The 13,904-nt window shown below is 44.7% G+C and overlaps 1 protein-coding gene across 1 annotated transcript in view; it reads left to right on the forward strand.

Annotated features, from left to right (window-relative positions):
* The window catches only part of LOC126253296 (cell division cycle protein 27 homolog), a 209,982-nt gene that overhangs the window by 176,414 nt on the left and 19,664 nt on the right, over nt 1-13,904 (forward strand). The window contains exon 13 of the mRNA XM_049954526.1: nt 2,283-2,486. Coding sequence (XP_049810483.1) covers nt 2,283-2,486 — 204 coding nt within the window. The remainder of the gene's footprint in view (nt 1-2,282; nt 2,487-13,904) is intronic.

The following is a 13,904-nucleotide window of genomic DNA, read 5'->3' on the forward strand; positions in this document are numbered from 1 at the left end:
AGTAAAGTATTTTTTTTTTCCAATCATTGAAAAAGAAAATGTAACTATATTTGTAGTTATGGATAAAATTAATATGTTGTTCAAAAAATAGAAAAGATTTTTGGCATCTGCAATACAACAGCAGTTACGCGAGTTGGAAAATGAGAGACTTAGTGATACTTGATCGGTTTAACGATATCACCACAGCTTTCTATGACACTTATTTGGGATATATTAGTGAATAATATAAACAATTTCTGGAACTTCTTCAGATAACAGAGCGGATTGCACTAAATAAGACCATCAACTGAATTAATGTTCGGGAGTTGTATAGTTTTGTAAAATCGTGAACTTCACTGTGGATAATATAGAACTGTTTAACAAGTACTGTTATGCAAGTAAATATTGCAGTGGTACTCTGCTGGACTAGAATGTGAAAACAATTGTTGTTGTCAGTGAAAAATAGCAAAAACGTTTGATCATTATCACAATGACTGTATCTGTGCAAAATATATTACATCTATGTGACTGTTCTGCAATTCACAGTTAAGTGCCTGGCGGAGGTTACAGTAGAGCACCTTCAGGCTATTTCTCTATCATTCCTCTGTCGAACAGCATGGTGGAAAAATGAGTGACCTGATTTGTTTTATTACAATGATCATTTCTCCCTATGTAGGTTGTTGTTAGTAAAGTATTCTTACATTCAGAGGAGAAAGTAGGTGATTGAAATTTCATTAAAAGATCTTACCAAAATGAAAAAGTGTTTGTTTTGATAATTACCATCCAAACTTGCTTATCACATCTGTGACACATACTCCCTGTTTTGTGGTGGTACAAAATAAGCTGCTCTTCTTTCAGCCTTTTGATGTCCTCTGTCAGAAGCTTGGTTGAATTTTCACTAGCTGTTATAGATTCTAATACATGTATTGAAAGTGAGTTTTCAGGTAATTAAAGCTTTGGGGAGGGGGACTGAAGTGAGAAACAGTAGAAGCTCTGAGAACAATAAAAACCAAATTTGTTAGCCTCCCTTCTAGAGGCTTCTGCAGTTTGAAAATAAACTTCTAGAGTGAATACACACACCATTAAAAGTAATGTTCAGGAAACAAGGAGTCTGTACCATCATCTTCAATGCAAAAAGTGTGAAATTTGTGTTTATATTTACATCCATATTGTAAATGTAACAGTGTGTTCACCTATTGTGGTGGTATGGCAGATAATGTGAAAATAACCTATTATTAACCTTATATTGTTGGTAATTCTATTGTATCCTGATTTTTACTGGCTTGTCCTGAAGTGCTGTGAGCTGTTTTGAAAATATCCTGAATTTGGCATACAAACATGTATCAGAAACCTATGCACATCATCTTTAGTTACATAAGCTTTTGAATAATTATCCAAGCCATCATGTTGAACACCCTTGTAACACATGTAAGATGATTATATGAGCTCTAGCCTCTCAGACTCAAAAACACTTGGAATTGCTTCCTATGGAGCAATGTGTATCTAATGAAGGACTTACAAACTATGACAAAGCCCACCATATGCTGAAATGACATCTTTAAATAATAAATTTTGCTATGGCCTTTCTGCCACAGATCTCTAGTATGCCTGACACATTGAGCCCTATGCTCATAGAACATAGATTAAAGACAGTATATACACTAATAGAGTGTGGGTCAGATGACAAGAAGAAATTGGAGGCTGGGGCAGACAGAAAATTTTGCCATGGATGAGTCTGTGTTGAGTGAAGTGGAACATTGTAGAAAATATGCTGAAACTCAGCTTCCGACTGTGGAAAAAATCGCCTTATCATTCCAAAAAGCCACTAAAATCTAAAAGTATTATAACCTCAACAAGGAAGAGGAAAGTGGATGTTGGATTCCTGTCTTACAATGTACACCATAGAAATATCCTCCAAAAATACTGCAATGAGCGCACATTACCTCTGTCTGCAAGTTTCACATCAGTGCATGAACAGTGGAGGATAATTCTATAAAATGTCAGATTATTAATCAAACAGCCATTGGTAGAAGAATTCTGTTCACTCTCTTCAGACAGTATGTCAATAGGTGATCAAGGAAGTCGCAATGTTTATATAATGGCTTGTGTTAAAACTTGTAGGCGTGACTATTACATTTCATTTGTGATTAATTATTTCATACTATAAGCAAAGCATATGTATATTTCAGTGTTCTGTATTCTTTCATGTAATGCCAACATGTAACTTTTTGTTGTTCTGAATTTAACAAGCCTTGCATTTTCATTTTATGATTTTTTTTCTTTCTTTTTTTCTTTTTTTGCAGGCCCAACATGCACTTCTTAAGACAGAAAAAGCTCTGCAAACGTTGAATGCAGCTATTCAAAATGATCCAATGAATCCACTTTGTAAGTTCCACAGAGCATCTATCTACTTTGCTGCAGGGAGGAATACAGAGGCTCTGAAGGAGCTTGAAGAACTGAAAGAACTTGTTCCTAAAGAATCTCTAGTCTACTATTTAACAGGGAAAGTATGTTGAGAATATAACATTATAATTTTTACTTGTTACTTTTCTGGCTCAGACTTAATATGAGTGAAGTTAAAGCCTATTCAATGTATTTCCAGCAAATAACATGTGAATACAACAAAAATTAACATTAGAAAAATATTGTGTGTGTCATTGCTTGAGCTCGTGTGACAATGCCACTGTCTCTCTCTCTCGGGTTTGACCTCCATCTTTCTAAATTATTCCGAAGAGCGAGCCAATTGGGGAAGGGCGCCTTACATGGTGCACTGTATCCGTCGTGCATTGAGACCTTTAGCCGGCTTTTTCGTCGTTGCAATGGTGTCCTGCTCGTTTTCCATCTCTTGGGCGAGGATACGTCCCTGGGTGCGATAACCACGCTGCGCTCTGCAGTGTTGCTTTTAACTGCGACAACGACCTTGGACATTTTTGCACCTAAGATCCAGCACGGTAGCCAGTCCGTTGTGGTGGGGCCGCCATGTACCCTGTTGGTTGTAGCCCCCCTGACAACACAGGGATCGCTCTACTGATGCCTGCGCCGTTAACTCCCCACGTATGCCAAGGAGTAGATGCCCATCTCCCTGGGGCATCAGGACTCCCGGCAATGGCCATCCTGCCAGGTGGCTATTGCTGCGGCTGGGTGGCGCCCATGGGGAGGGCCCTTGGTCGAAGTAGGTGGCATCAGGGCAGATGACCCTCAATGAAGCGTGGTACATCATCTCTCGCTGGCGGCCAGCCACCAGCAGTCTCTAAGCGTTCGAGGGCTCATTTTAAAGCTAACGTTTATGACCCCACATCGTTCCCATCCCTGGCCACACCATGGGAGGAACGAAAGGCAATGAATGACAGTGACGTGTATTCGCCCAGGTATCACGTCTGTACCAGAGCTGATGGTGACTCGTTTCTATCCGTGAAGCCTCAGTTCTTTGTAGAGCATTTAGAGGACAAGTTTGGGGAGGTGGAGGGCTTGTCCAAAATGCGCTCTGGGTCAGTTTTGATAAAAACAGCATCCTCTGCCCAGTCACGCAGGTTACTTGCTTGTGACAAGTTGGGGGATGTTAACGTTACCATCACACCACATAAGAGTTTAAATATGGTCCAGGGTATTATTTTCCATCGGGACCTACTTTTGCAGTCTGATGACGAGCTGCGCGCCAATTTAGAGTGCCAAGGTGTACATTTCGTCCGGCGCATTCATCGGGGTCCGAGGGACAATCAGGTAGCAACCGGTGCCTTCATCTTGGCCTTCGAAGGTGATACATTACCAGAGAAGGTCAAGGTGATGGTCTACCGATGTGACGTCAAACCCTATATCTCTCCCCCGATGCGGTGCTTTAAGTGCTGGAAGTTCGGTCACATGTCCTCTCGCTGTACTTCTAGCCTCACATGTCGAGATTGTGGACGCCCATCTCATCCCGATACTCCATGTGCTCCGCCTCCCGTGTGTGTCAACTGTGGAGAGCCTCATTCACCTTGCTCGCCGGACTGCAGTATCTTACAGAAAGAACACAAAATCATGGAATATAAGACCCTGGACCGACTGACCTACACTGAGGCTAAGCGGAAATTTGAACGGCTACATCCCGTGCGCATGATGTCATCTTATGCCTCCACTGTCACTCCTGCTCCAGCTCCTTCAGTTGCAAGACCTACAGTCAGCTCACACAGTCAGAGGACCTCACCTGCCCCCTTGACGATGGGGGCCCCTTCTCTCGCTGTTGCTCCCACACCATCTACCTCGGGAGCAGCACCCACTAAACCACTGGGGACACCAGTCCCCACTTCTAAGCCGGAGAAGCGTAAGTCTTCTTCAGCTTCTCTCGCTCGGAAGGGATCCCTTGGGTCACTCCCTTCCCAGGTTCCTACCAGCGGCACAGCAGACACCAACCAGTGGCTGAAGAAGCCACGGGTCGCTGGTCGTCAGGCTTCGCGATCCTCTTCGGTCCCGGAGACTTACTCCAATAAGCCCTCTCAACAACGGCAACCAAAGGAACAGCAAGAGAAAACGACTTTGAAGACCCGTAAGACCAAGACACCTGCGGTGGCACCTACTCCACCGCTACCTACAAGCTCTGCGTCTGAGGATGAGGTGGAGATCCTTGCGTCCGCTGAGGACCTCGATCTCGCCGATCCCTCAGACGCAATGGATAGCACTTGCACGGGTGCTCCTTCGGAGGCGGCAGGTGACCCAGCAGCGTAATCTGCCTTCCCAGTCCCGTCACGCCTTTCTCCGCCATGGACAATACCATCCTCCAGTGGAACTGCAGCGGTTTCTTCCACCATCTAGCTGACCTCCGACAACTTATCAGCCTTCACCCTTTCTTCTGCATTGCACTTCAGGAAACTTGGTTTCCAGCAATGCGAACCCTCGCCCTCCGTGGCTATCGGGGTTATTATAAGAACCGGGCAGCTTATGAAAGGGTGTCTGGTGGCGTCTGCATATATGTCCTTAACTCTCTTCACAGCGAGTCTGTCCCTCTACAAATGCATTTAGAGGCTGTCGTGTTCGGGTATGGACACCACAGGCTGTTACCGTCTGCAGTCTTTACCTTCCACCGGATGGTGATGTTGCGCAGCATGTCCTGGCTGTGCTGATAGCCCAATTGCCGCCACCTTTCTCGTTACTGGGCGACTTCAACGCCCATAACCCTCTGTGGGGTGGGTCGGTGGCGACAGGTCGAGGCGCCACCATTGAGCAATTATTGGCACAGCTCGATCTTTCGCTTTTAAATGATGGTTCCTTCACACACTTCAGCGTTGCGCATGGCACGTACTCTGCCATCGACCTTTCCATCTGCAGCCCTCGCCTCTCACCGTCTGTCCAATGGAGAGTGCATGACGACCTGTGTGGTAGTGACCACTTTCCGATCTTTCTGTCACTGCCACGGCGACACTCTTCTGGGAGCCCTAGCAGATGGGCTATGAATAAGGCTGACTGGGACTTGTTTTCCTCCACTGTTGCTATTGAGCCTCTCTCTAGTGATGACATTGATGCGGTGGTTCAATCGGTCACCACCGACATCGTTACTGCCGCCGAATCTGCCATTCCCCGTTCTTCTGGGTCCTCTCGGTGGCGGACTGTGCCTTGGTGGTCGCCTGAGATCGCTGAAGCGATTAAAGATCGCCGGCGGGCGCTCCAGCGTCACAAGCGACATCCCTCCATCGAAAACCTTATCGCCTTCAAACAGTTGCGTGCGCGAGCCCACCGCCTTATCCGCCAAAGCAAGCAGGAATGCTGGGAGCGGTATGTGTCCACCATTGGCCTCCATGTCTCTCCATCGCGGGTCTGGGCCAAGATCCGACGCCTCTATGGCTATCGGACCCCTGTCAGTGTCCCTGCGCTCTCACTGAATGGAGCAGTTTGTACAGACTCCGACAAAATTGCCAACAGCTTGGCAGAGCATTTTGCTCTTAGTTCCGCTTCTTCCAATTACCCACTGGCCTTCCGCCCCATTAAAGAGCGGATGGAACGTCGGAGCCTTTCTTTTCGCACCCACCATTCTGAATCCTACAATGCTCCATTCAGTGAGTGGGAATTTCACAGTGCGCTTGCCCCTTGCCCTGATACCGCTCCTGGGCCAGATCACATCCACTGTCAGATGCTGAAACACCTTTCAGTGGACTGCCAGCGATGGCTCCTCGACCTTTACAACTGCATTTGGGTCGAGGGTGAGTTTCCGTCGCAATGGCAGGCAAGTATTGTTATCCCCATTCTGAAACCTGCGAAGAATTCTTTGGAGGTGGACAGCTACCGTCCCATTAGCCTCACCAACGTTCTTTGCAAGTTGCTTGAACGGATGGTGAGCCGGCGGTTGAACTGGGCACTGGAGTCGAGGGGCCTTCTGGCTCCATCTCAGGGTGGGTTCCGTAAAGGCCGCTCCGCCGCTGACAATCTGGTGAGCCTGTAGTCGGCCATCCGTACTGCCTTTGCCCGCCGTCAGCACCTGGTCGCTGTCTTTTTCGACATGCGGAAGGCGTACGATACGACATGGCGTCATCACATCCTTTCTACGCTTCATGGATGGGGTCTTCGGGGCCCTCTGCCGATCTTTATCCGCAATTTTCTGTCGTATCGTACCTTCCGCATGCAAGTCGCGGCCTCCCATAGTTCCTCCCGAGTCCAGGAGAACGGTGTGCCCCAGGGATCTGTTTTAAGTGTCTGCCTATTTTTAATAGCCATTAACGGGCTCGCTGCGGCGGTGGGGATGTCAGTCCAAGCATCCCTGTATGCTGACGACTTCTGCCTTTACTACAGCTCTATTGGCATTGCAGCTGCTGAACGTCAGCTACAGGGCGCTATCCGTAAGGCGCAGTCTTGGGCTGTAGCGCATGGGTTTCAGTTTTCGGCTGACAAGACCCGCGTTATGCATTTCTGCTGGCGACGCACTGTCCACCCGGAGCTGCGGCTTTATCTTGATGGCGAACTTCTTGCTGTGGTTGAGACGCATAGGTATTTGGGTGTAGATTTGTATGCCCAGTTGACCTGGCTGCCTCATATTCGGCAGCTTAAACAGATGTGTTGGCGGCATCTAAATGCTCTGCTATGCCTTAGTCACACCAGGTGGGGCGCCAACCAATCTACTCTCCTATGGCTCTACCAGGCGTTAATCCAGTCTCGTCTGGATTTTGGGAGCCTGGCTTATGGCTCAGCATCCCCATCTGCGTTGCGGGTGCTGGACCCAATACTACACCGCAGGATCCGACTTGCCACTGGTGCCTTCCGCACCAGCCCTGTGGACAGCATACTTGTGGAGGCCGGTGTCCCTCCACTGCGATTGAGGCGCCAACATTTACTGGCGGCTTATGCTGCCCATGTTTTTAGCTTGCTCGGGCATCCAAACTATCGTCTCCTGTTCCCGCAATCGGTCGTCCATCTGCCAGAACGTCGGCCCCGGTCAGGTTGTACGATAGCGGTCCACGTCAGAGAGCTTCTCTCCGGGCTTGGGGCTTTACCTCTTCCGCCTCCTTTCTGGGCACCTCTGCGTACACCCCCATGGTGTGTGCCTCGCCTTCACCTTCAGCTGGACTTGGCACAGGGCCCGAAGGACTCAGTCCCTCTGGAGGCCTTCCGCGCCGCTTTCTTTCCCTCCTTGCAATGTATCAGGGCTCTGGCATTGTGTACACTGACGGCTCGATGGTTGCTGGTCGTGTCGGTTATGCGTTTACTCTAGGGGACCATTCCGAACAACGTTCATTGCCGGCTGGCTGCAGCGTTTACACTGCTGAGCTGGTCGCCATCTTTCGTACCCTAGAGTATATCCGCTCCTGCTCAGGTGAGTCCTTCGTGATCTGTAGCGATTCCCTGAGCGGTTTACGAGCTCTCGACCAGTGTTTTCCTCGTTCTCGTCTGGTGATGGCTATCCAGGAGTCCCTGCATACTCTTGCGCGTTGCGGCCGCTCTGTGGTCTTCGTGTGGACCCCAGGCCATGTTGGGATACCCGGCAATGAGAATGTTGACCACCTGGCGAAAGAGGCCACCAGTACACCATCTCTGGACATTGGCCTCCCGGAGACAGATTTGCGAGCGTTGCTACGCAGCAAAATTCTGGACCTTTGGGACACTGAATGGCGCGCCCTGCCTTCACGAAGCAAACTTCGGGCCATCAAGGAGGCTACCGGTGTGCGGAGCTCCTCCTTGCGGGTATCCCGCAAGGAGTCTGTTGTCCTCTGCCGGCTGCGCATTGGGCACACATGGATGACGCACAGCCACCTATTGCGACGTGAGGTCCCACCTTTATGTCGCTGCGGCTCCGTTTTGACAGTGGTCCATATTTTATTGGACTGTCCACTTTTAGCTGTGCTCAGGCAGTCGTTCGCACTGCCTGACACGCTCCCTGCCCTTTTAACAGATGACTCTGCTATGGCTGACTTAGTTTTACGTTTTATTCGGGCAGGGGGTTTTTATCGTTTAATCTGAGTGTATCTGTTTTATTTTATTGTTTTGTGTTGATTCTGGCCTTTGGCCTACGATTTTAAACTGATTTTTTTTAATGTGTTTCTAAGTGGTTGGCTTTTCCTTTTTTATTTCTATGGTCGGCCAACCACCGTCACACTCTGTGTGATTTTAGTTCGTTTTGTCTGGTCTTTCTGTCAGTTTCTCTTGTTCTGTGTCGTCTGTGATCTCTTCTGTTAATCGTTTTTATTCTCTGTGGGTGTTTTTAGTATTTGGAGAAAGAGACCGATGACCGTAGCAGTCTGGTCCCTTTAATCCCACAAACCAACCAACCATCACTGTGAAAATTCTATGCAGAAACTGAATGCTCCTGTCTTCACTATAAAAATGATCTCCACTGTCTCTGGCATTGAAACACACAGGCTTGCCTACTTTCATTACATTGTTTTATTTTAGGGCACTGCACTCACCAGTAACATTCTTAGTCCAGAAATGGGAAGTCCGATTGACCTCCTGCATCAGTTTTTCAGAGAGTGTGTGTATGTATGTTTCATTCTCTCTCTCTCTCTCTCTCTCTCTCTCTCTCTCTCTCTCTCTCTCTCTCGTTTCAATTTTTTCCCCCATGCATGCTGTAACAAAAAGCACTTACACACCTTTCTTGTAGAGTGTTAAATTTCCTACTGTATTCACTGGTTAACCATCTTTTTACAACTGACACTAAGTTTCAGTACTTCAGAGAATGGAAGATTTCTGAAATTATCAAAAATTTGCAAAAAGTGCACCTTTCAGCCTGATAACTTCAATTTAAAAAAAAGGAGGGGGGACTGCTTCATCTGTCATCAATGTAGTGTTCATTTCCAATTTCCACTTGGGTTGGAGAGTTGGGTGGATGGTTGGGGAGGTGTCCTCTGGTGACCCAGAGCAGTTGGCGCTCTCCACCCTGCTGTCTGAGCTGCTGTTGTGGTCCCACTGCTGTGGTATGGATTCAGTACTTCTACTTGTGTACCATAATGAAAAACACCATTAAAGCAGAACAAGTTGGAAAATGCATGTTGGATGTCCCAAACAAATGATGCCCACTCTCATGCAACAGATCACGAGAACTATACTAAGAGTGCACATCTGACTAAAGGGGCATGATCAGCCTAAAAGGTAAAATGGATTCTCAGGAATTTCACAGATTCACAGCTCAGACTACTTCAGTATTCGCTGTACTGTAGAATTCTGTCTAGGCATACGATAAGGTGTGACCATAGAGCAGATCCTAATGACAGTGATGAAGGTTTTTGGATGGCTGACACATGGTAGATAACTGCTGTGGCATCTACTTTGTGTATGATACGTCTTCCCCAGTTTTGTAAACAAATAGAGATGTTCACTGACACCCAAACCTCCAGATGTCAGACACTCAGATCAGTACCAAACATTGTATATCGATAGAGTATCAACTAAAACATTGATTTAATTTATGGTATATGTTGTCACCCAGCAGAACATGTGTAAATCGTAATTAGAAGTAACACCATAACTAAGGAGTACAGGAAGCACATACCTATGAAGAAGTGTTTTGTGACTCTCACGTGGCTGAGTTGGTAGAGTGTGTGGTCGTCATACCAGAGGTCCCACGTTCAAACCCCACTGATAACAAATTTTTGTTTAACTGTTAAATGGGAGAACATTTTTCTGACACTGTAAAAGGACTTTTAGGAGTTTGTAACAATATTCTTTTGGCAGTCTGCTTTCATTTCTTTAGTGGAATGTTATTTAGCTATTATTAATCTAATTTTTTGTTAATTATTGGATATAGGTTCCACCTTTTTTGCGAAAACACTGTTTTTTCTTGTTACACAAACATGCTTTGTCCTCTCTGTGCCACTAAAGACAGTTTTTGTTTATTTTTGTTCTTACCATGATGTTACATTATATGGTTTTGCAGGACCATCTGTATGGCATCCTGCAGCAATATCTTGTCATATGCAAACCAAACGATGTAAATGTGAATTTTGTCAGCAAGTTAATACATCCCTTGATTTTTTAAAAACGAGTAGCAACATGTTTTACACATATATTTGTTATTACTCATGTTTTGTTGTGACTGATCCTCCTCCTTTTGCATTTTGAGGGCACTGCACACGCACATAATGTACTTTGTGTAATTCTGCTTTTGCAAACGCCTTTGCGCTTCGCAAAAGTGTGTGTGTGTGTGTGTGTGTGTGTGTGTGTGTGTGTGTGTGTGTGTGTGTGTGTGTGTGTGTGTAAGCTCCTTAGGTGTTTGTGTTGTCTTTTGTCTTTTCTGTAAAGTTTCTTTAGTATGTTAAATAATGTGGCTTTACAAAGTGTAGTGTTTTCATTTAAAACTTGTTTTCCTTCTGTACATAGAAATTCTTTCTGTTGTTAGTTTGTGGCATAAGCTGTGGCTGGATTTCAGTGTCAGAGTCTGTTGCTATTGAAGTTAGGTGTTGGTTATGGGCTGTTAAGTAATCAGCAAATGTGCTATCTGTTGAATTTATCTGTGAGAGTCTCCTGTGTTCTGAGTTCGTTTGTGTTGTGTTGTCTGTCCTGTATTGTATTTGAAGTCCCTGTTTCTCTAGTAAGTTGCCTATACCATGGACAATTTTGTTATTGTAGGTGAGTATGTGCCATTTTGTTTTGTGTGCGTTTTGTTGCACTGTTGTGTCTTGCATGTGGTCATTGTTTGTAAGTCTTGTTATTCTGTGTGGTGTAAGGTTTTGTGTATGTGCTGTGTGTTTGTTCCTTTTCTGTTTAAGAATTTGTTGCATTAATTTCTCTATCATATGAGGCTTGTAACCATTTTCCTCTGCTTAGCTCCTGTAAATAATGCTGTTTTCTTACAGGTTTTTGTGTGTAAATCTTCGAGAAAATTTAGTGTTGTATGTTTCTGTTTTTAATGTGAAGTGAATTTTTGGGTGTACGTTCTTTATTTCATTGTGTAGCTGTTCTGTATGTGCGTGTGCTTCATCAGTCTAGCCAACATATTCATGAACAATTTAGAGAACAGGATCTTCACACACATAATAAAACAAAAACAAAATTAAAAAAAGTACTAACTGGTGCTGTTATGTCAATGACATAATATGCCTAATTGATGAAGCGCTTGGAGACACACACACACACACACACACACACACACACACACACACACACATGCTCTACAGCTACACAATGAAATGAACAACTTGCACCCAAAAATTCACTTCTCATTAGAAACAGGAACAGACAACACACTTAATTTTCTGGACCTCACCATACGAAAAACAAACAACACCCATGGCTTCACAATCTTCAGGAAACATCACAATTCACAATCTACTGAACCACCCAGTGACACCAAGCAAGCAAGCTTCACATTCTTGTTGCATAGTCAGAACAGTACACCCATAAGCAAACAGAGTTACTATTCTCCATAACAACTGCCACAACAGAATCATAAAGAATTTTTTTTAAATCAAAAGACACCAACAAAAGGCACTTCATTTCAATGCTATTGTCTGAAATGGCGATAATGAACATGACTCTATCAACAGCTGCTGACTATGATACTGTTGTTATCACAGATGAAAATTCGAAAAGTGTTACCATCACAGATGAATATTTAGATATCTTGATGTTGCGGACAACATTAGCCTCTTCCCAAAATAACATCTATTTCCAGAAGAATGGGAGTGATAATTCTCCCAGCATTCTATACTCGTCGGAATTATGCAGATCCAGTCGACAGGATATTCTTTCTCTTCACACAGCGAGTGAGAGCGCCACTACTTTGATCCCCATGGACAAAGGAAGAAGAAAGTGAGAATTGTATATGAGAAAAACCCTTGGATTTTTTAATGACCAGACATAACACGCCACATTTCTGAAATAGGAGAAAGGTTTCTTGTGATGTTGTGCAGTGGAGACATGAGCAGAAATCTTTGGCTCTGGCAGCTCCCAAAATTGATGGCAAATTCCAAATATCCGCTTGCAAGATTGGCACCTACTGGATACGCTGCCCACTAGCATTCTTTTTGTATCTACATACCATTATAGGTATGTCTGGACCACAAAAAGATTTCATCAGTTTAGAGCTAAATACTAAAAAGAGGAGGAGTTTATTCCCATTTATTATTTATTTATTTTATGGCTATACATATATAAAGAATACAAATTACTACACATCATCATTGATGCACAGCTCTCCAGCATAAAATACCACAAATAACAGCGGCTCTAGATGGATATCAAGGTCTTTTATGTATTTTATAACATCACCCATCACTGTGAAAGGACCCTTGTAGGCATGTGCAGGACATGTCGATACAACATGAGCAACTGTCTGTTGTTCCCCACCACAGTCACAGGATGGGGATGAAGATTTGCGTTGCTTGTGGAGTGTGTCTGCACATCGGATGCGGTTCAAGGTAGTCTAAATTGCCTGAGGCTAGTTGAATCCAGAGGTTTCTTGTGGATGTAGGGCAGCTTCAGGCATTGTGGGGAACAGTTTTGTTGCCATCAGTGGGATTGAATTCAGTTTCCATGAGAGTCCTGGCTGTGAAGAGAGTGGGATGTCTTGATCTTAGTCTTTTTCAATTCACAGGGAATAAGTCACCCACTATTGGAAGGTTGGTGTTATTAACAATCTTCTGGTCTTCACACAGTAGCGCACTCTTCCGTCTGATATCAGGAGGTGGAATGTGGCTGAAGTTAGGTAGCCAGTATGTGGCAGTAGATAGTATTGACCCACTAACAATGTGCATGACCTTGTTAAGTTGTACGTCTTTTTTACATGCGGACTATTAAGCCAGACAGGCGCACAGTAGTCTGCTGCTGAGTATACCAGACCAAGAGCTGATACTCGGAGTGTGTCTGCTGACGAACCCCAACAAGAGCCACAGAGTTTATGAAGAATGTTGTTTCTGGTTTTGAGCATAACAGATGTTCATGTCAAGTGCTCTTAAAAGAAAGTGTCCTATTTAACGTGATCCCAAGGTATTTTGAATGCATATTACGATGAAGATTGTCTTCTTTAAAATAGTCATCTAGGACTCTGTGTGCCAATCTTTTGGAGAGATGACAAAATAAAACTTCTGTTTTATTTGAGTTTGGTTGTAACCTCCATTTGCGGGAACAGTGGCTTAAGATGTGTAGATCAGAAGTTAGGATTTCTTTTCTTCAGTTCTTTCAAAAGTTTGGTGTTGGGTAGCTATTGCCCAGTTGTCTACATAGCCAAACTACAAACTGTTATTCAATACTTTTAGGCAGCTAGTGTCTTTTTCTATAGTTACAGTAACTGTCCTTCCAGTTAACGTGCTATCAATTAGTTTTGTTGCCCGTTTGCATGGGACAAGGTGCAATAATTCATAAACCAGTCCATGACTCCAAACTATATCATGTGCTACACTTTGATTGGCGAAAGCAACTGATGTTTTCTGCTTCATTTGGGATCCTGCTTCAATAAATGCTGTTAAAGACTTGATCAGTGCAGTTCTGTCCTGGATGGAATCCACCTTGCTCAAGAGGAAGGTTCTGCAAGA

The sequence above is a fragment of the Schistocerca nitens genome, chromosome 4, assembly GCF_023898315.1.
Source record: "Schistocerca nitens isolate TAMUIC-IGC-003100 chromosome 4, iqSchNite1.1, whole genome shotgun sequence".
Classification (NCBI taxonomy): Eukaryota; Metazoa; Arthropoda; class Insecta; order Orthoptera; family Acrididae; genus Schistocerca; species Schistocerca nitens.